Source organism: Diachasma alloeum, unplaced genomic scaffold (assembly GCF_001412515.2).
Source record: "Diachasma alloeum isolate Michigan unplaced genomic scaffold, Dall2.0 Dall_scaffold_00320, whole genome shotgun sequence".
Classification (NCBI taxonomy): Eukaryota; Metazoa; Arthropoda; class Insecta; order Hymenoptera; family Braconidae; genus Diachasma; species Diachasma alloeum.
The window spans coordinates 14,552-38,251 of NW_021680459.1; the positions used below are offsets into that span (position 1 = coordinate 14,552).

The 23,700-nt window shown below is 41.0% G+C and overlaps 1 protein-coding gene and 1 long non-coding RNA gene across 2 annotated transcripts in view; both read left to right on the forward strand.

The window, feature by feature from the left end:
* The first annotated feature begins 677 nt into the window (after positions 1 to 677).
* On the forward strand, positions 678 to 8,570 carry LOC107040130. The gene is made up of 3 exons (XR_001460999.1): positions 678 to 957; positions 1,439 to 1,569; positions 8,112 to 8,570. It is a non-coding gene; the product is annotated as an uncharacterized LOC107040130 (long non-coding RNA).
* Positions 8,571 to 8,858: 288 nt separating this feature from the next.
* The window catches only part of LOC107040129 (peroxisomal acyl-coenzyme A oxidase 3), a 128,210-nt gene continuing 113,368 nt past the window's right edge, over positions 8,859 to 23,700 (forward strand). Inside the window, exons 1-3 of the mRNA XM_015260072.1 lie at positions 8,859 to 9,062; positions 21,886 to 22,047; positions 22,873 to 23,028. Of these exons, the coding sequence (XP_015115558.1) occupies positions 8,883 to 9,062; positions 21,886 to 22,047; positions 22,873 to 23,028 (498 nt within the window). The 5' untranslated portion in view covers positions 8,859 to 8,882. The remainder of the gene's footprint in view (positions 9,063 to 21,885; positions 22,048 to 22,872; positions 23,029 to 23,700) is intronic.

Consider the following 23,700-nt stretch of genomic DNA (forward strand, 5'->3'; position numbering starts at 1 on the left):
TATCAATTGATTCATTCACATCGTTCCATTCCATCGGGAGATATTGTCGATTGGAGACAATTTTTTATGGTCACTGAAGAATGCAAACCATTCATTTAAATCTCGCAATAATCTGCGAAAAGTCTCATTCGTTAATCTATTATTATTGATTTAATCCCATTATGTGTATGAGATTTGTTGAGATATAATCTCTCACAAATATTGAATATATTTCTCATCAAAATAATTTGAAATTCATTCATTACCTTTGTATCACTGACAAAATATGTAATAAATGTGAATAACATGAATTGCTCGTATGTTTTTTTTTATTAAAGATCTAGTTGTATAGAAATTCAAATAAATGATCCTCTTTCGCTCAAGACTTCATAATTCCTTCTCTCCCTCTCCTCTATGATCAACTAATTTACAAATTCAGACAATAAGAAGTTGTATGAACGAAAATGGGATAATCAAGCGGATGAGTGAATGCAAAGGAAGTTTCATGTTGGATTTAAGATTGGGAACTCATCCCTGTTATCGACTGTTTCCATGGTAATAGATGAATATTTCTTTACCCACAGAGACGGCCTCTCGAATAGTCCATGCGCGCCACCGCTATGAAACTCTAATCGAACAGTTCCCATAAGCCTGAGTAATCTCCCCTATTATCTATGCCTCTACTCAGGTCTATCCTCTTTGCATAGAGCGCTCGTTCCCTGTCGTTCGGCAAGCTACGCGCATACGCACCGTCGAGAGAGTGAGAGAGGTGACCCCCAAAATCTACTCCTCTCTGGCTCGTTTAACGTATACGAGTGTGACATTGCAGTGCCCTTTCCAGTATATAGTATAGCATATATAGACCAAAGTTATCCTGCGAGTATCCGTTTTTCTATGTTTTGTGAAAGCATGTTTGAGATCTGGGAGATTTTTCATCGTGTTGGGTTCATATCAATAATATATGAAATATCAAGCACAGTAAGTATTCTATATTTTAAAATAATAGTACCTCAGTACCCATCAGAAGCAGTATAGAAATCTCAAATAATCTCTCAATGGCGCCCACCACTCTGAGTTCTTTCCATCTTCTATATTATTTTCAACATATCTTCTATGCCCTGATGGTTTATTTAACAACATTTAAAACTAATTCAACAATCAAAGCGACAACTCTGCGATCATGTGTGTCCAGAGTTTGTCCAACATTGTGCACCTAACTTCAACTCTGGGTTTCAGAATCTAACTCTAGGTTTGTGGAAAAATCAGAGTTCAAACTTGAGGCAACTCTGGGTCAAGTCTCTGTGAACCATCAGGGTGCTCAACGATATACCAATTATTTTATAAATGCCATGTAGAGAACATTTTCTCAGGGGCTACTCAAGTATAAACAGGGTCAACTCGTCCACTTTCAATTCTCAACCAAATAATGTGAAATATAAAATGGAAATTTTGTACGTAGGTCCAGATGACGACAACTGCAGTGATGATTCTCTAAGATTGATTGGAAACCTGTTCCTTCCCAGACTGTATAGATGGAGTACTACATTGAACGACCAAGAACGAGAGAGTCAAGTTGTGTTGGGTTTCAAGGTAACAATACACATTTTCATCACAATAGATCTTAAGTAAATATAGAGAATCGCACATGTAAAAATTCCATGGAAGAAGTTAATTCTATAGAAGTTAACGCTATCTCTAAGAACTTCTATAGAATTTCAATTGGAATTCTATACGAATTCTAGTAGAATTCTGTCGAAATTTTATTGTTTTTTTTTGCGCCCATTCTATTGGAGATTATGCAACCTTATCGTATCATTTTTTGATAGAAAAAAATCAATAGATTTCAACTTTTTTAAAAAGATTATTGGATACCAATTTTCTCAGTTTCCCGTTGTATTTCTATATGTCTCTCATAATAAAATACGAGAAAATAACGAAAAATTAATGCCCAAGAATTGTCAACCAAAAAATTTGAACACAATAATTTCTATAGAAAAACCAATATCTGTAGACTTTTATCTATAACAAACTACCCCTGCAAAATTGCATAATTTTCAGAAGTATCGGTTTACAAAATGAAAAGAATTATTTTATAGCATTCTGATGAACTTTGGCAATATTATTGTAGCTATGCCTAAATTCATGGCCTCTGTAATAGGGAATTTTATGAGATCGTCTTTGAATTTTAATGGTAACAATCAACGTTTTTCTATGTGGTCTACAAATGCGAAGTTTTTTACTTTTTTTATGGGAACTCATATGAAAAATACTAATTTTTCTTTACGTTTCCCATTTTTTCACCTCCGTAAAGTTAGCGGAGCAAGGGCTTAAAAACACCACTTTTTTTTTCACCAAAATTAAGTGTTTTTTATGTGTTTTATTGGTGCTGAAATTAAAAAAATTGTGCTCCAGCCCTTCAGGGGTTTAAAGGTAAGACCATGATTATCGATGATCGTCGATAAAATTCATATGCCATTATTATGTGCTTTTCACGTGCTCCAAAATGAGGGGTTGAAGGGGGTGAAGAGTGGTAAGGAAAACCCTTTACGCAGAAAGACGTATAATGGTGTTAAGGGTTGAAAAATCGAAATCAATGTTGATTGCAAGATATCCTACGCCATAATTATGTGCTTTTCACGTGCTCCAAGATGGAGGAAAAAAGAGGGGATGGAAGCATTTTTTGTAAGAATTCGTATTGAGAGGTTTCAAGGGTTGAAAAATCCCATTCAATATTAATCTAAAAATACTTTATATCATAATTATGTGTTTTAAACGTACTCTAAGATCAACGCAGAAAAAGAGGGGCTGGGTGGGGGGAAGAGACTTTCAGCTCACAGTTGTACTGAGAAACCTGAGNATGGAAGCATTTTTTGTAAGAATTCGTATTGAGAGGTTTCAAGGGTTGAAAAATCCCATTCAATATTAATCTAAAAATACTTTATATCATAATTATGTGTTTTAAACGTACTCTAAGATCAACGCAGAAAAAGAGGGGCTGGGTGGGGGGAAGAGACTTTCAGCTCACAGTTGTACTGAGAAACCTGAGAATGGATTTTTTTTTAAATTCATATTTCGTCGTGGAAAATATGTGTTTTCCATATCCGGTATTAGAAAAAATCGTGCTCCGTTCTTTGCGTACCTATAACCTGAAAATCGACCCGATGTGCCTGAAATATCCATCACATGACCTGAATTGAATTAAAAAATCATGTGCTCTACGATTAGTGCACAAAAATAATTCGTGCTCGAGTCATAATCATAACGGAGGCATCAGGTACCGCTATGACTTTCAGCCCTTAGGTGCCACTATCTTTTTTTTTTCGTTCTCCATTTTGTCCCAAAAAATGTGTGTTCTCCATATCAGGCACTACAAAAAGTCGTGCTCCATTCATTGCGTACATATAACCTTGAAATCGACCTGATGTGCCTGAAATATCCATCACATGACCTGAATTGACTCAAAAAATCATGTGCTCTACGATTAGTGCACAAAAATAATTCGTGCTCGAGTCATAATCATAACGGAGGCATCAGGTACCGCTATGACTTTCAGCCCTTAGACAGGTGCCACCATCTTTTTTTTTTCGTTCTCCATTATGTCCCAAAAAATATGTGTTCTTCATATCTGGCAATCGAAAAAGTCGTGCTCCATTCTTTGCGTACCTATAACCTGACCTGAATTGAATTAAAAAATTATGTGCTCTACGATTAGTGCACAAAACTAATTCGTGCTCGAGTCATAATCCTAACGGAGGCATCAGGTACCGCTATGACTTTCAGCCCTTAGACAGGTGCCACCATCTTTTTTTTTTCGTTCTCCATTATGTCCCAAAAAATATGTGTTCTTCGTATCTGGCACTCGAAAAAGTCGTGCTCCACTCGGTGCCTACTTATAACCTTGAAATCGACCTGATGTTCCTGAAATATCCATCACATGACCTGAATTGACTCGAAAAATCATGTGCTCCGCGATTAGTGGGGAAAAATAATTCGTGCTTGAGTTATAGTCATGATGGAGGCGTCAGGTACCGCACTTATGACCTTTTGGTACTTGGACAAGTACGGGGTGTTATTATTGAGTTGAGTTTTTTTGGTTTGAAATTCAGGAATAAATAGTTTTTTCCCCCCCTGTATCTGGAGTAGGACCTTCAGAATTCTAGAGGGAGAGGAGAAAAAGTTGAGGCTGACCTAGAATTGAGTTGATGGTCATTTATAAATTATTGATCAGTATTGAGTTGAGTCCCCCTGTATCGGTTGATTAATACTGTTTTTCCCCACCTGTATCTGTAGTTGGGAGCGGTCATTTCACAGGGGGTTGCGGGAGGGTTGAAAATATCATAGACTATCAAAGAGTTAACACTTTTACTGAAAATTTTCCAATTCAATTCTCAGTATTGAGTTGAGTGTCTCTGCTTCAAAAATGAATAATGACGTTATTTCGACTTGGCGATATCACAGGGGGTGTAGAGAGTGTTGAGGGTAGTATAGAAATTATCAATGACTTTCAACATAGGAGAGGGTTGAATTTTCTTTTTACCCCCAAATTTTCAAAAATTCATTTGAAAAAAACCGATTACTATCATTTTTTTTTTCAATTATCAAATCTCTTCAAAACATCTACAATGGAAAAAAAAAGAAAAGTCGGAAATTCTCCACCAAAGAGGCTGAATAAACGGATTTGAATTTGAGCGGGAAAATCCTCCTAGGGAGTTCACTGCCACCTAGGGAGAATTTTTGGCATTTGGCAACACTGAAACGCTTTCATTGCTCTTGACTTCCCCTGTATCGTTCAGTTACAGGGAGAGTGGTCATGTGATATCGAGACACAATCATCTTGACATAACCTAAACAATCCAATAGTTCACCCGTCAGTTCAGTATCCTGTATCACAGAATTTCACATTCGTTCAAGAGAATCAGCGAGGTTATCAATCATTTTCATTCAAGTATTTTTGTGTTACGATGTCAAGTGATGAATCACAGTCAGGTGATGAACGGTCACGAAAAAAACAAAAAATAAAAAGAGGAAAATTGCCAATACTTGATCCTAGAGACATGAATCAAGTATTCATTGACCGAAAAGAGGAAATTATTATTGAGAAGGATGGTAAACCCAAGCTCACTTCAAAAAATGAACAAATATGGAAAGAAATTGCAGAGATTGTGAATGCGCAAGAGCAAAAACTCGTGAAAAGGGAGGGGATATGAAACGCAAAACGACTGATGTTATGTACACATATGTTTCATGCAACCGAAATGGCATTAAAGATATTTTGTTGGCCCCGTGGACTAATATCAATCAGGAAAAGGCCGTCCCCAATGAAGATGTCTCGATACATCTCTTGGATAATTCCACTTTGGATATTTCTAGTAGATCCACCGAGTCACTTTTCACGATAACCATACAAGTGCCGGCGTCCGATTTTGAGACCTTAATAACTGAACGTGAGAGAGTCATTAAGAGGAAAAAGAAACCGGTGATATATACAAGAAAATATATCAAAGGAAGTAAGTTCCGTCTTTTTACAATCAGTATACTAAATTGCTAAACATTAAATGAAGAAACACTTCACTATAAATTCGATCAATTCTGTGATGATGTTGATTTGTCTTGCACATTTAGAGTAATATGGTCATGAATTCAAATCCAAAATTATTAGATATTTTTGAAGAATTACGAGAAAGCCGATTTTATTCGTATTCTATATTTGTAACTACATCAGTTGACTGGTTTGTTATTTGAAAAATGTCATTCGAATGAAGCTAATTGTTTATGAATTTTTACGATTTTCTCTCTCAAGGAATTTAATATAGAATAATTTAATGATTCAAAATCTTCAACTGTACAGTGTGTTGACTACAAACCTATAGGTGATGACTATACTACTTTAACTCATTGAGTAGCGAACTGACAGTTGTATTCTGAGAATGTATAGTAAGTTGAATGTAATAATAAAATACTCATTTCACATATTCGATTGTTGTCTACAGGAGAATGCGAGACGTACATCAATGATATGGTTAAAAAAGATACTCGCAGCAGCTGCGACTACAAACTTGACACATTCAGTCTTGATTCAGAGGACGATAATTATGGTCACCTAAGAGGCTGGTGCAAGTGCAAGTCACAAATTGATTGTTATATACGTAAGAAAAACTCGATCATTGAGATAGAATGTCAGATGACGAGTGGAAAATCTGGACTGAGGTGTGGTATGCGGTCAACTCGTGCAGCTCAGCCTCCACCCCGAAAAGCAGGGTCAGAAAAACTAGAAGGGTCTGATGTTGAGAATCACGATAAAAGGCAAGGATTGGATAAAGAATTTGCAGACAAAAATTGTATCTTACATGAAGATCTCATCTATGCATTACAATTATTAAAAACTTTCAAAATGTGAGCAGACATCTCAATTATTCAACCAGAGCCAATAATGATTTGCTACTGTTCTCTACATCAGCAAACTCTTTATCGAAAAATGAATTCCAATAGTGATTTGCGTCTAACGATAAATGGTATCCATTACGACTATGACTCGAGCACGAATTATTTTTGTGCACTAATTGTAGAGCACATGATTTTTCGAGTCAATTCAGGTCATGTGATGGATATTTCACGCACATCAGGTCGATTTCAAGGTTATAAGTAGGCACCGAATGGAGCACGACTTTTTCGAGTGCCAGATACGAAGAACACACATTTTTTGGGACGAAATGGAGAACGAAAAAAAAAAGATGGTGGCACCTGTCTAAGGGCTGAAAGTCATAGCGGTACCTGATGCCTCCGTTATGATTATGACTCGAGCACGAATTATTTTTGTGTACTAATCGCAGAGCACATGATTTTTCGAGTCAATTCAAGTCATGTGATGGATATTTCAGGCACATCAGGTGGATTTCAAGGTTATAGGTACGCAATGAATGGAGCACGACTTTTTGTAGTGCCTGATATGGAGAACACATTTTTTGGGACATAATGGAGAACGTAAAAAAAAGATGGTGGCACCTGTCTAAGGGCTCAAAGTCATAGCGGTACCTGATGCCTCCATTATGACTATGACTCGAGCATGAATTATTTTCGTGCACTAATTGTAGAGCACATGATTTTTCGAGTCAATTCAGGTCATGTGGTGATGGATATTTCAGGCACATCAGGTCGATTTCAAGGTTATAAGTAGGCACCGAATGGAGCACGACTTTTTCGAGTGCCTGATACGAAGAACACATATTTTTGGGACATAATGGAGAACGAAAAAAAAAAGATGGTGGCACCTGTCCAAGGGCTGAAAGTCATAGCGGTACCTGATGCCTCCGTTATGATTATGACTCGAGCACGAATTATTTTTGTGCACTAATCGTAGAGCACATGATTTTTTAATTCAATTCAGGTCATGTGATGGATATTTCAGGCACATCGGGTCGATTCTCAGGTTATAGGTACGCAAAGAACGGAGCACGATATTTTCTAATACCGGATATGGAAAACACATATTTTCCACAATGAAATATGAATTAAAAAAAAATCCATTCTCAGGTTTCTCAGTACAACTGCGAGCTGAAAATCTCTTCCCCCCACCCACCCGCTCTTTTTCTGCGTTGATCTTGGAGCACGTTTAAAACACATAATTGTGACATAGAGTATTTTTAGATTAATATTGAATGGGATTTTTCAACCCTTGAAACCTCTCAATACGAATTCTCACAAAAAAATGCTTCCGTCCCCCCTCTTTTTTCCTCCATCTTGGAGCACGTGAAAAGCACACAATTATGGCGTAGGATATCTTGCAATCAACATTGATTTCGATTTTTCAACCCTTAAAACTCCATTATACGTATTTCTTACCCACCTTCACCCCCTTCAATCCCTCATTTTGGAGCACGTGAAAAGAACATATTAACGGCATATGAATTTTATCGACGATTATTGAAAATCATCGTCTTACCCTTAAACCCCTGAAGGGCCGGAGCACAATTTTTTTAATTTCAGCACCAATAAAACACATGAAAAACACTTAATTTTGGTGAAAAAAAAAGTGGTGTTTTTAGCCCTTGCTCCGCTAACTGTATGGAGGTCATTTTTTCGTAATTTTACCAGCAATGTACTAGGAAATTTATATGCTCCATTTTGTTTTTCAGACGCCCTTATGGTTGAACATGTTGGCGTTATAGAGAAGGGTGCAAAGGTAGTTACGTATAGAAAATGGACACAATCTGAAGACTGGGATGGCCACCGCTCAAGTGAGTCGCAGGAAGAAGCCGATCCAACTTGGGCTTGATCGAGATGTACCACAAAATTCTAACAATACCGCAGATTGGAGATTTGACGCTGTATCATGGAGAAAGGGATTGTGATGCCTCAGGTAGCACGCAATCTTCAAACGCATTTGAAGACATGTTGAAGACTTCAGATGAAGATGGAGGCTTTCGACATATTCAAAATCCAGGATTGGATCATCATGAGTTATATAGTTTTTATCGCCAACATACTGCTAGACGAATTTAGTTACTATCAAGGAATACATTTTCCTATCAGTATAATATCTAAATGATTTTTCTATACATTTTGAACCTGAATAAAACTGACAATTGATTATACACTTTGTATTCTTAATTCGAAAATATAATACCGATAAACATACGGAACCATCAACTGAAAGGTTGCCGCGCAACCCATCCAGAGCGCTATCCGGCGTGACCGATGCGCGTAGAATCAGGCTAACTTGGCTACCCAGCCGTTGGATTGTGACTAACATCGCAACTTAGCAGCTAGCCAAATGCAAGTCGCAATTTCTACCTGGGCCCTCTTAACTGATTATATATGTAGTAAAATAACGTTATTAACTATTACTAAAAATAACCAAGTTACAAAAAAGAGCAATTACCCACTTCTTGATATTGATTCCAAAGATGCCTCCAAATGCTACATTCCAAAGAGAGGAGTCAGCGGGTCCTGAGGTCCTCGATAATTGCGAGTGGCTGGACGATGTACCAAGTGGTGGTCCTCTAGAGAAATACAGAAAAACCGCTTCTTTCTCGTGGAAACAAATGAAAGTTGTCCTTGAAGATATCAAATCCATTCGTTTCAAGGTAAGGGGATTGCTCATTTTGGGGAAATATTGGCCATGGCACCAAATCATTATTTGAAAAGTTTCTCTCTAGGGAAATAGTAGATTGTGCATCAAGGGAGGAAAACAGGACATTCTAAACACGTGGATTTTTATGTCCTGTTTTCCTTCCTAGGTACACATACTCTTTTTCGTCATAACTACACGGTGTAGTTCGATTTTTCTTCGTAAATGCAGGGAGGAACGTGGGTTATGTCATTCCGAGAATCGTCAAAAACAACAGAAATCTGAGGAATAGAATAAGCCACTTTCCTCCCGTCATTCGGGGGAGGGAAATCGAACTTTCCGGGCAGATATGAAGAAAAAACATTTTCGATCCCTCAATAAAGTTGGCAGTCCGAGGCGAAGCAGAGGACTGCCAATCACACGAGCTGAAACTTCCCGTCTCATATGTGTCGAACAATATTTTTTGACAGTGATGTTACGCTCAATGAGTGTTCGAACTGTGCCTTCTTCATTTACGAGTTAACAAAAAGACTTTTTGGTCATTTTTCATTTACGAGCAAACGAAGCCCCGTGTTGTTAGCAGACCAGGGTCATCAGATCGGGTCGGCAATTAGCTAGAAAATACGGGTTTTTTATGTGCTTTTTTTCTGCAGAAAAATTAAATTTTCTGCTCAAATATTTTGGCCAAAAAATCGATTTTTGAGTTTGGTCGTCAAGCTAGCAGACCAATGAGATCGAATGGGGATAATTCGTGCACACTGGTAAAGAATTAAATATGGGCTAATTTTCTGCAAGAAAATAATTTCATTTTTTCGGAATTTTCAAGGACGTCAAATGTGGGCAAATGAGGGTAGAGGTAAAACGGGTTCCTCGGACCCTAGCATCGGTGGACATGTTCGGAGAAATATTTGCTTCTATTTGACGTCCATTCAAAATTTTCTGCTTAAATATTTTGGCTAAAAAATCTATTTTTGAGATTAGGGCATTAAGCTCGCAGGCCAGTTGGGGTCGAATGGGGATAATTCGTATACAATGGCAAAGAATTAAATCTGTGCTAATTTTATGCAGGAAAATAGTTTGAGTTTTTCTGAATTTTTTTTAAAGGCCTTTTGAGTCCCCTTTTCGGGTCTCATTTCGGCACTCCATCCAACCCTATGCACGCGGCTGTGGGTTCTATACTGTACCGCATTCGCACTCCTATAGAACATAGGAATAGCATGGCAAACCACAGGAACCCCATGCCGGTACAGGCGGTTACTCTATTAACAACCTCCCGCTCGCCGGAGCCTTCCGTTGAAAAATTCGGTTCCACGGGGAATCGAACTCACAACCTTTCGCATACTAGACTTGCGTCTAGCCTACTCGGCCACCGACGTCGGTAGTTTTTCGGAATTTTCTTCGAATTTTCCAGGACGTCAAATGTGGGCAGATGAGGGCAGGGATAAAACGGGTTCCTCGAACCCTAGCATCGGTGGACATGTTCGAGGATATATATGCTTCTATTTGGCGTCCATTCAAAATTTTCTGCTCAAATATTTGGCCAAAAAATTGATTTTTGAGTTTGGGGCGTTAAGCTAACAGACCACTGGGGTCGAATAGGGATCATTCCTGCACAATGGCAAAGAATGAAATATGTGATAATTTTCTGCAGGAAAATAATATGATTTTTCTCCGAATTTCCCTGGACATCAAACATGGTTAGGTGAGGGTAGGAGTGCGTCGGATTTCTAGGACCCTAGGATGGGTAGATACAATCGGGGAAACATTGCTTCATTTTGAAGTCAACTGGAAATTTTCTACTTCAATATTTTGGGGAAAAATTCAATTTTTGAGTTTGTGAAGTTTATCTAGCAGACAAATGTGGTCAATTGTGATAAATGAATACATTATAGGGACCTTTTCTATAAAACCAGATAGTCATTTTTATCGACCTTTTTTTTATCGTTATTTTACATCGGTTCGACCGGGTTAGGGTAAACTGCGATGATGATCAAGACTTTAAATGGTTAGGTCGCACCATTCTACCCGACCGGGATTTTAACTCGGAATCTTTCGCATGTGAGGCCACGAATTTACCCACTGCGCCAAGCCACCGGGTCTTTTATCGATCTCTCGCAATGTCACTAATTTGTCAAGGTTTTCTGTGACTCGAAAAAAGTATTCCAGATTTTTTTCAGAATTTTGGTGCCGCTCATTCTCTTTCTGCAATTACATTTTCTTGGCTGATAAAAATACCTTATTTCTCCGGTTTTATGCGTTCAAAAATGATGATTAAAAAAAAGTGTACTTTTTTTTTACTTTAAAATGGAAAAATCATTAAAGGTTGGAAACCTTCAAGAGATCAGTTTCCGTGAAAAAAAGAGGAAAATAATTTTTAATCTCAAACAACTGGTCCTTCGAGCTGGATCGAAGGAAAAGTACGTGAGAGTGAGTGGAAAATTCTAGAATAAAAGGGACGCCTCGTGTGTAACGAACTTTCGGGTTCCACACGAGCAAATCCACGGACAGGTCAAGACAATCAACAGTGCAGAGTGTTGTGCCTAGTGTTTACAGTTGAAGTTCGATATTGTAAACCCCGGTAGTGACACTTCGACCTCTAGTGCTGTGTAACTTCGGAAAACCTCGGTCTCCGTCGGGACTATCCGAGGCCCAAGCCGCGCGCGCAACGCGAAAACCAACAGGCAGTTGAAAGAGCGCCCTCACCTTATAACGTGCCCTACCTTATCGACAGTGACCACCAAGTCAACATCAGTCAGTATCTACCTGTTATCGATAAGTTACCTCACCCAGAACAGAGACGACCACCATGTCAGACGCGGAGTTAGGAGATAATCAACGTATGGATGAATGCACTGAGGAGACGCCAAGCGTAATTGAGCCAATTATCCAGATTACTGAGCACACATCTCAAGCGCACTTCAGTGAAGAAATTACACCGCCGTTTCTTGACGCGACTCCCATTCACCAACAAGAAAATATACACACTGTAGCCGAGATGGAAACTGCAATAGGCGAACTCACAGAGACTCAGAAGTTCCAAACAAATAAACTGGACTTCAAGGTAAATTCACGTAATGATATTTATCAAGAATTGTTGCAGTCAGCCGAGAACATTAGCGGTCTCACAGTCGAGGAGTTGGACGGCCAGGAGAAAATCATCGAAGGAGAATGGAATGAATTTCTCATCATCCAAGACAAACTCAGCGAGAATCTCCTCCCAACTCATCAACATATTATTCAGAGCACCTATCAGAGGGCATCAACGCTGAAGAAGACCTGCCTCAAACTCATCTACTATGTCAAGGGAATCATCAAGAAGAGGGAATCAACAAGTACATCAACAACATCAGGTCAAGCCAATCAACTCAAGAGAATTGGACTGAAACGATTCGAAGGAAAATACTCAGAGTGGAAGCAGTTCAGCGACCTATTCCAGTTACTGGTGGGAAAAGATGATTCAGTTCCCCCAGTGTAAAAGCTAGTACGCCTCAAGGAGGCTCCCAAGGGACAGGCAGCAAATCTCATCGACACCTTCACGGTGACCGATGAGAATTATGAGAAGGCTTGGCAGAAGCTAGTGAGGAAATATGAAGATCCCAGACTCATTGCTCAAGCACTGTTCAACAGGATCCTCAACCTCCCGAAGATCACCAAGGCAACTGCGGAGAACCTCAACCCCAATGTAGCGACAGCCCTTGAGATGAGAGATCAGCTGATCACCATGACAGGCTTGTCAAAGGAGAGCGTCAGTGAGCAGATGATCGTTCATCTATTGAGGAAGTCCTTGGATGCTGAGACTCTCAGAGCATGCGAATTGAAGCTAGGAGATTCCAAGGACTCCCCAACCCTGGAGGAGTTCACCGGCTTCGTAGAATCCTGCGCAAGAGGAATCAATGCTGGAGCCAAGCTGACCACCGAGTCTCTAGCATTACCAATCAAGAAGCAAGGAGCAACTCAACGTCAGAGGAATGCTCATCTGGCAATAACTCAACAGAGGGAGCCAGAAGAGCCCACCAGACCGCTCCCCAAGGAGCACTGTGCCTACTGCAAGGGACCACATTTCATCGCGAACTGTCAGGGGTTCGTCGACCTGTCCCCCATCAAGAGGAATGAGTTCGTGGTCAGCACAAGGCTCTGTTTCAACTGCTTGGGCCCACATCTATTCTCAAAGTGCAGGTCCACCAAGACGTGCTTCAGCTGCAAGCGNTCAAAATGCAGGTCCACCAAGACGTGCTTCACCTGCAAGCGCAGGCATCACACGCTCATCCATGGTGGAAGCACGTACACCAACGGCAGAGATGCTGAGCAGGCAGCTCCAGTGGACCCAACAAGAGAAGAAAATCTACAAACGGTCCAACCAGGAACGAGCTGGGCTGAGTGTACGTAAAAAATTAGTTTCATTCTAATTTAAAACACTCATTGATCGCTCTCAATTATACCTACCAGCATCCAGAGCATCACCAACACGACTCATCACCAATCAGGCGATCAGTACTTTAACAGCGCCTGTCATCAAAGAGCAAATCACCAAGCAGCCAATCATCGAGCAGAGCAGTCATCATTCAGCAGCTGATCAGCAATATGTACTTCTAGCAACAGCCCAAGTCCGAGCACAATCTCCAAAAGGCTTCCTTCTCAAAGCAAGAGTGCACATCGATCAAGGCTCAGAGTTATCATTTATCTCTGAGGAACTAGTACATCAACTCTTACGAAGGTCATCAAAAATAGAGTTAATCGGAATAGGAGAGACCAACTCAGGTCACACGAGAGGAGCAGTATCAGTACTGCTTCAAGCAGTCGATGGATCACAGCAAGTGCAAATCAATGCTCACATACTCAAGAAACTCACCGTCAAGCTACCATCATTCTCGTGCTCACCAACATGGATCGACCCTTCACAAGGTCTTCGACTAGCCGATCCAGATTATCTAAAACCTGGTCCAATAGACATCATCATAGGGACTGACAGCTATGGGCGGATCATCAAAAGTAGCGTCGTCAGGTCCAGAAACACTCAATTAGTTGGCCAACAAACAATATTTGGTTGGATACCATCAGGTCCAATCGAATGCAGTGGTTGTTCACCGAGGGTTTCTCTATCGGCCGTAAAGGAATATTCAAACGAGCAACTACAAGAGCTTCTTCAAAGATTTTGGCACCAGGAGGAATTACCAAAAATTTCCAACTCAAGAGCAGAGCTATCACCAGATGAAATCGAGTGTGAGAAATTCTTCAAGTCCACACACACCAGAGATGAAACTGGGTGCTACATCGTCAGACTTCCTCTACGGACCTCACCAACAGCGCTCGGAGAATCTAAATTCAAGGCCTCACGTCAACTGCAGTCAGTTGCACGCCATCCCCAGACAGAGAATCATATTCCCAGCTCTACAGAGAATTCATCAACGAGTATGAGGCACTGGGATACATGCGCAAAGCACGAGAAGCAGCAGAACCCGTCACAGCATACTATCTACCGCATCACGGGGTTCTGAGAGAAGACGCACTCACCACGAAGCTGAGAGTCGTCTTCAACAGCTCAAGTCCTAGCTCATCAGGATTATCTCTCAATGATATCCTCTATCCGGGTGAGAAACTACAAGTTAATACCATGAACGTATTAACATGGCTCAGAAAACAGAATTGTCTTCGGAACGGACATCGTCAAGATGTCCAGACAGATTCGAGTGCATCAAGACGACTGGGATCTCCAGAGAATTCTGTGGATCAACGAAAATCAGCAGCAGATCACCTACCAACTAAACACAGTCACCTACGGTCTCAATTGTTCTCCATGGCTATCTCTACGAGTTCTCCAACAATTAGCAGAGGATGAAGGACATCACTATCCAGCAGCCGTCGAGACACTCACCAAAGGTCGCTACGTCGATGATATCTACGGCGGAGCTGATACAGAAGATCACCTCAAAGAAATCGCATGGCAGTTACAAGGGCTTTGTCAAGCAGGTGGTTTCGCTCTACAAAAGTGGAGCAGTAATTGCCCACACGTATTAGAGGAATTGGGAATCTCAACGAGCAAGGCAATCATCCAGTTCGAGGAGCCTATCACCGAAGTGCTCGGATTGTATTGGCATCAATCGTCCGATACATTTCGATTTAAATCAAAGCAGTTTGAGTCAGCAAGTCACCAAGAGAGTAGTAGCAGCAAAAATTGCTCAACTGTTTGATCCATTGGGATGCAACGCTCCAGTAATCGCCCAAGGCAAGATAATCATCCAAGATTTGTGGAAACTCAAGCTCACTTGGGCCACACTACTTCCAAAGGAGTATGAAGATCAATGGACGATCTTCAGAGAGAACCTCAACAAACTGAATCAAGTCTCAGTGTCAAGGTGGCTGAGACTTTCATCGGAGACATCGAGCATCCAGATCCACGGGTTTGCAGATGCGTCAACAGCAGCCATGGGCGCAGTGGTGTATATCCGCATCAATCAAATCAATGAGCCAGCATCAACGGTAATGGTATGCGCTAAAACAAAAATAACATCCCTCGACTCGAGCTAACAGCGGCACTCATGCCTACTCAACTAGTAGTTGCAACTCAGCAGATGCTGGAACTCAACGAAGTAGACACGTATCTATGGTCTGATTCAAGTGTAGCCCTAGCTTGGATCAAGAGACCCTTGGATCGAGATGGAAGGATTTCGTCCAAAATCGAGTCATCAAGATCCAGGAATCCCTTCCAGATCCTACCTGGAGGCACATCAGCGGTAAGGAAAACCCAGCCGGCTGTGCATCCAGAGGACTATCACCACAGGGACTGACAGAACATCAGCTATGGTGGTTAGGCCCCGAGTGGATAAATCAGGAACCTGAAAACTGGCCATTATCACCAATTGACTCTCTAGCCGAAGCATCAACAGAAGCAAGGTCAACTCCATCACATCAGACATCTATCAAGGTCAACGCCGTAGCAGAGCTCCTCAACAAGTACACAACACTAGCCAAGGTCCTCCAAGTAACAGCCACCTTGAACCGAGCCATCGACAGGTTCAGAAAACAGCCAGTCCCTCAAACATCGGTCCTAACCTATAGAGAACTCAACGAAGCCAGACTGTTTTGGGTAAAAATTACGCAATATCAATAGTTTGCATCTGTTCACAGACTACTTGAGAGACCATCGAATACCACGGAGTCATCCACTAGCAAAGCTGACTTCAACTCTAGACAATGAGAGCATCATCAGGCTAGGTGGCCGCCTTAAGAATTCTCAACTAGACCCTGACGATATTCACCCAATTATCTTGCCTCGTCAGTCTCGTTTAACAACGTTGGTCATCGAAGAAGCTCACCGAAGGACACTCCACGGAGGAACTCAACTCACCCTAGCCCACACACGCCAGAAATATTGAATCATCAGCGGAAGATGCACTATGAGAGCATATATTTCACGCTGCCCTGTCTGCATCCGATATCGAGGACGACAGCCCCAGCAGCTAATGGGCCAACTGCCTGCAGTGAGAATATCACCTTCACGAGCATTTCTCCATACGGGGGTGGACCATGCCGGCCCATTCCCTATTCTCAAATGGCGACCCACAAATGCCCAACCATCTAGCGTTCATATTGCAGTATTTGTGTGTTTCAGTACATCAGCAGTCCATTTAGAGCTCGTTTCCAGGCAGACAATAGACGCATTCATCGGAGCCTACAAGAGATTCACTGGAAGGAGAGACATCCCCGAGGTTATGTCCAGTGACAACGCAACCACGTTCGTTGGCGCCTCAACAGTCTTCAACAAGCTGTACAACCAGCCATCCAGAGAGAATCAACAGATCCAGGCTGCTCTCGCCACCAACGGGACTCAATGGAGCTTTTTACCACCGAGAGCACCCTATTTCGGTGGCAAATGGGAGGCAGCTGTCAGATCAACGAAATATCATCTCAAAAGAGTACTTGGGTCGACAACATTCACCTACGAGGAACTCAACAGCATCCTGATCCAGATAGAGGCCTGCCTCAATTCCAGGCCAATCACACCAATGTCAGATGACCCAGAAGACCTCCAAGCACTCACGCCAGGTCATTTCCTAATCGGTGAGCCTCTACAGGTGATTCCAGAGCCATCAATCATCAATGAGAACCCCAGCAAGCTGCCGAGATGGAATCTGATCACCCAGAAAATACAACAATTCTGGTCCAGGTGGTTCAGAGAGTGTCTTCAAAGATACCAAGCTATCTACAAGTGGAATCAACGACGAGAAAACATCAAAGTTGGAGACATGGTCCTGATGGTCGACGAGGACTATCCATCAGCAAAATGGCCACTCGGTAGAGTAGTGGCAGTTCACCCAGGAGAAGATGGCCTCACAAGAGTTGCAACCACCAAAATATCACGAGCAGTAGTACCAACTCGACCAGATGGTACCCCCAACATCGAGAGAATCACCAGTACCAGCATGACATTCATCAGACCCATCACCAAGCTCTGTCTCCTACCGACAGACCCTCCACCAGCAGAACATCCCCCAGAAGACGATCCCGAGCCAGTTAACGATTAATTATCGCAGAGAAGCAGCAGCAGAAAAATTCAACGCACAATTCATGATCTCTGATGATGAATGACCCTCGGGATGTTTGAAATCCAGCTATTCAAACTAGTCAAACGGTCACCGGGCTCAACGAAAATCTCGAGAAACTTCGGGACCCTTCGGGGTCACGGTCAGCTACGAACAAAATCGCCGAAAAGTCTGTAGTATCGCTCTAGACACCGAGAGAGTCACGCTAATCACAGTATTGTATCGCCGTAATCGCTCAATCGAGTACATCACTGGAGTACATCAACGCGGTATATTTGAACTTAGCACTTCGTACAGCGTCTCTATTTAATTCAATTATCAATTAATTCCGAATTAACTATCAATTATTTTGAGTCAATCATCAAGTTTAATATCGAGAAAATCTCAAGTGCAGTGCATTTTTCAAATCATCATTCAATTGACGTTGTCGAGCAAATCAACCGTGTAACATCATTAATTTATCAAAACGCGTGGGTTATTCCACAATAAAGTACATCAGCAGTGGTTTTATAATTCCGCGTGTTTTAATTTTCCACCTCCTTCCACAATTCCACTTTTCCTCAACCGGCATCTCAGTTTAGCTTCAATCTCAAACAGACCGTTTTTGTAGCTCTCAATTCGCTCTACTAAAATCGTTTTAACGAAAAATTCGCTATCTTTCTTGGATTCGAAGATATTGATTAAAAACTGCTGAATAAGCAAAAACGATTTACCCCATCATGCCTCACCACATTCAATGAATCATGTGTTTCAATTTCAGAGTCGTTATAAATTTTCTGCTCGGTTACAAAGGGTCTGAATGGGTCAATTCAAGATGACTTCCTTGGGCCCCATGATGACTTAATACATTCAATGAATCATGCGCTTCCATTTAAGGTCCACTAGAAATTTTCTGCTTGATCACTATGGGCTGGAGACTCCCCTGTTCTGAATGCGTTAATTCAAGATGGCTTTCTTGAGTCCCCCCAAAAAATAATACCATCAGTAAATCATATGCATCAATTAAAGGCACCCTAGGAATATTCTGCTCAACTACTAAGCGTCAAAGTTCTCATCGATCTGAAGAGCCAATTCCTCGGTCCTCCTAATGATTCAATACCTTCAATAAATCATGTGCTTTAATTCAAGGCTCATTAAGAAATTTTCTGCTCGATTCAATTTAAGATGGCATCCTTAGGCCCTAGAATGAGTGTCCCATTCTGAGGCCCAAGAGGCCTAGGGGCTCAAGGAAGCAATCCTTTCTGTGAATCATCTGCTTCACTTTCAGGTCTAAACATTGAAACATCACAATAATGTCATCGAGCAGAAAATTCCCAATGGACTCCAAATTGAAGCACATGCTTTATTGAATATATCGATTCACATAGATTAGTGAGAGCTCAGGCCCTCAATAACCGGTCACACAATATACAGGGTGTCCCAAGATGATTTGTACGGCTAAATAACTCGCTATAAAGTCATTAAACGCGAAAAAGTTTTTCGCGAGAATTTTGTTTCATTGTTCTCAATTTTTGGTAATATTAGCCCAAGAACATAAAAAATACTTCATGTGTCATACCCTTGTATTCGTCTCGCCGAGTACAACAACTTTTGTAAGACGAAAATTGTTGGTGCCATTAAAAAAAATGGACTTATGCTTGTACCATAGAAACATAAATACTTGTGCTCAAAAATGCTTCTCATTTCTTTTCCCCCTTGAAGCCCTATAACTTTGGTCTGAAACATTTTCGTGTTTAACTACTTTTTAGTTAATTATTTAGCCGTACAAATCATCTTGGGACACCCTGTGTAATGGCCCTTCAATTGAAGCACATGATTCATTGACTGGCGTAAGGCATGGGGAGGTCTCGAAGGAGTCATCTTTAATAGACCTATTCAGATCAGTGAGGGCTCAGTCCCTTAGTAATCATGCCGAAAATTCCTAATGGGCTCTAACTTGAACCACATGATTCATTGAATATATTGACTTAGTCCGAGGCCCAAGGGGGCCATTGTGAATTCACCCATTCAGGTCAATGAGGACTCATGCGCTCATTACTCAAGCAGAAAATTTCTAAATGGCCTCAAATTGAAGTGCATGATTCAATGATGGAATTCACCCATCGGGGGGCCCAAGGGAGCCACTTTGAATTTACCCATTTAGATTGGTGAGAACTCAGGCCCTTAGTAATCGTGCAGAAAATTTATAATGGGCCTTAAATTGAAGCACATATTTTCGGGAAGGGATGCAATGATCCTAGGGTCCGAGGAATCTGGTATTCCTCGACCCGTACCTGACCATATTTAACCTTCCCAGAAATGTGGGTAAAATTGGGGAACATAAAATTTATTTTCCTGCAGAAAATGAGCACATATTTAGTTCTCCACTATTGTGCAGTAATTATCCCCATTCGACCCCATTGGTCTGCTAGATAAATGCGCTGAATAAAAAAAAAGAATTTCCCATCAAAATATTGAAGCAGAAAATTTTCAATGGACTTCAAATAGAAGCACATGTATCTCCGAATATGCCCACCGAATACTCGGATCCGAGGAACCTGATATACCCCACCCTCATCTGACCATATTTGATGTCCTGGGAAATTGGGGGAAAATTCCGGAAAAATCTGATTGTTGTCTTGCAGAAAATGAGCACATATTTAGTTTTTCACTATTGTGCATCAATTATCCCCATCCGACCTCATTGGTCTGCTAGATAAATGCTCCAAATCAAAAAATTGAATTTTCCACCTAAATATTTATGGAGAAAATTTTGAACGGACTTCAAATAGAAGCACATATTTCCCCGAAAGTGTCCGCCGATGCTAGGATCCGAGGAACCCATTATACCTTTACTCTCATCTGACCACATCTGACGTCCTGGAAAATTCGAAGAAAATTCCGGAAAAGTAAAATTATTTTCTTGTAAAAAATAGGCACATCTTTAATTCTTTGCCATTATGCACGAATTATCCCCATTCGACCCCATTGGTCTGTTAGCTTAACGCCTCACACTCAAAAATCGATTTTTTGGCCAAAATATTTGAGCAGAAAATTTAATTTTTCTGCAGAAAAAAAGCACATAAAATTATTTTTGAGTATTTTTGAGCTAATTGCCGACCCGATCTGATAACCTTGCTAACTTCACGGGGCTAGTAAACAAAAAGGCACTTTTCGGCACGAGGTGAACGTAGCAGCAGTGCTAAAATAGCGATTTTCGTCACATGGCCGATTCGCTCCGCGTCCGTGAATCTCTGCCTACGGCCGTCATGGCAAAAAATATTGTTCGTCATATGGCCAAAAAAAACTTTTCTGACGAATATGATTGCAGCCCTCGCCTTCGGCTCGTGCTGCAAACCTCATATTCGCCAGCAATTTTTTTTTCAGCCTAATGACGAAATATACTATTCTTCGTCATACGGCCAAAAAAAACTTTTCTGACGAATATGATTGCAGCCCTCGCCTTCGGCTCGTGCTGCAAACCTCATATTCGCCAGCAATTTTTTTTTCAGCCTAATGACGAAATATACTATTCTTCGTCATACGGCCAAAAAAAACTTTTCTGACGAATATGATTGCAGCCCTCGCCTTCGGCTCGTGCTGCAAACCTCCTATTCGCCAGAAAATTTTTTTTCAGCCTAATGACGAAATATACTATTCTTCGTCATACGGCCAAAAAAAACTTTTCTGGCGAATATGAGGTTTGCAGCACGAGCCGAAGGGGAGGGCTGCAATCATATTCGTCAGAAAAGTTTTTTTCAGCCTAATGACGGAATATACTATTGTTCGTCATACGGCCAAAAAAAACTTTTCTGACGAATATGATTGTAGCCCTCGCCTTCGGCGCGTGCTGCAAACCTCATATTCGCCCGAAAAGTTTTTTTCGGCCTAATGACGAAATATACTATTTCGAGCACATATGATTGCATGATTTTCTGGCAAACTCGTATTCGCCAGAAAAGTTTTTTTCAGCCTAATGACGAAACATACTATTTCTTCACAATGTCCGTAAACGATATTTTACGGACTGTGTGATGAAATAGTAGATTATGTCATTAGGTGATAAAAGTATTATCTGGCGAATGTGGCTTTATGATCTGAACCGAAGGCGAGGATTATAAGCACATTCGTCAGATAATACTTTTATCGCCGTGTGGCATACAATATTTTATGTGATTGGGCCCGAAAACCGCGATCTAATCGAGCGAAGCGAGGTTAGAATCGCGGTTTATCGGGCCTAATGACATAAATGATATTTATTTCTTGATCGCACTCAGTCTTGATAGGAAACTCATAGGAAAATTCATTTTCTTTCTACAGAGAACACTGTGGAAAGCAATGGAAGAAGATCCGGATTTCCAGCCGATTCACTTTTACAATTTAAGTACCGATGAACAAAAGAGGATAACAGCGAAGCAATTAGCAAGGATGGATCACCTCAAATTTATTCCCGGCCTCATTGATTTTCCTCACAAGGAGAAGGTCATATTCAATAGTTGACTTTTAGACACCTGTTTATTTTCTTGAGCATTCTTTTTGCTATAATTTTTTTCATTGTCAGCCTGACGAAAGAGTGCTTTTAGTGTTTAGGAATGACTAATTACGAGTGAACAAAAAAACCTTTTTCGGCATGAGGTGAACGTAGCAGCAGTGTCAAAATAGTATATTTCAATACGAATGAGACAGAATTTTCACGAGTGTGAAGTTGGAACAATCACACGTGCTGAAAATTCCTGTCGCACATGTTTCGAACAATATTTTTTGACAGTGATGTTACGTCCAGTGAGTGGCCGAACTGTCTTTTTTTGTTTAATTTTCGTTTACGAGTAACCCAAAAGGCACTTTTCGCGCGAGGTGAACGTAACAGCAGTATCAAAATAGTATATTTCGTTACGAGTGCGGAAAAGAGTTTTTTGGCTCGTGGGAGGTTTATAGCACGAGCCTAAGGCGAGTCGCGTGGGCACTTTTCCCACGAGTATCGAACGATACTTTTCATCACAATGTGTGGAAAAGGGACGTTTTAGGCACGCGAAGCGTGCCTAAAAAGTTACTTTTTCGCACAGCGTGATGAAAAATATTGTTCGACACATGTGAGACGGGAATTTTCAACTTGTGTGATTGGGCAGCCCCCGGGTTGGTCTTGGACCACCAACTTTACACTTGTGAAAATTCCATCTCATTCGTAACGAAATGTACCATTTTAATTGTTTATTTTCCTCAAAAAACACGATAAGTATAATGTACGCTTTATTAGACATAATGAAACATAAATCGTAATTATATTCAATTTGACGTTTTTGTTTCTAGTCAGGATATTTACTGGATCTCCATGAGGCTCTTAGTGTTTTCAAACCTGCTCTCGCTGTGAAGATGGCCATGGGATGCTATGTTTTTGGAAACGCTATGCTGAGTCTTGGGACTGAGAGGCATCTTCCTATTTTCAGAGAAGTTTTTAGTAATAAGGTATGAAAATTGATTTTTTACAGTTCAGTTGAATCATTTTCAGCAGTATTTTATGGGCTGACAGCGGTGGCAATTTGAAAATGATTTAATCACGAAAAAAAAATTCATAGAAAAACCTAGCGAATTCAATAGAGAATTTTCCGGGACTGGATTTTAGCCAATCACAGCGCAGTATTCGAAGTACACGATACTCTTTTGTTATCAATTTTTTTCGGAAATTGCGCACTAACTTCTGGAAATTGCATCTGATCATTGCATAGTAGCTCTTCATTTATTTCTAACCAATTGGATACTTTGCTGGAAGAAGCCCTTGAATACAGGACCGTCCAACCAGAGATTATAAGGGAGATTGCTAGCGCCTATAGAAACGCTTCAACCGCAAAATTTCGTAGCGGTGGCGCAGAACTAATTTTGAGTATGTACCTGTAAGTAAAACAGGGAGCTTGTGAGAGCGTCGATAACGGCGCAGAGTGGGGGGGAACGCGTATGGGGGAATCGGAGGGCGGAGCGAGCGGTGATGTTCACTGTCGAGTAGGTGAGGGAAACCTACCGCAGTTCGAAATGCCGACGGGCGGCGGAATCCTGCCCTTGATATAACAATCAATTTCTCCTTCCCTAATGAGGACGAAGGGATGAAACGGTTGCCAATCGATTGAAAATTGAATCCTCAAC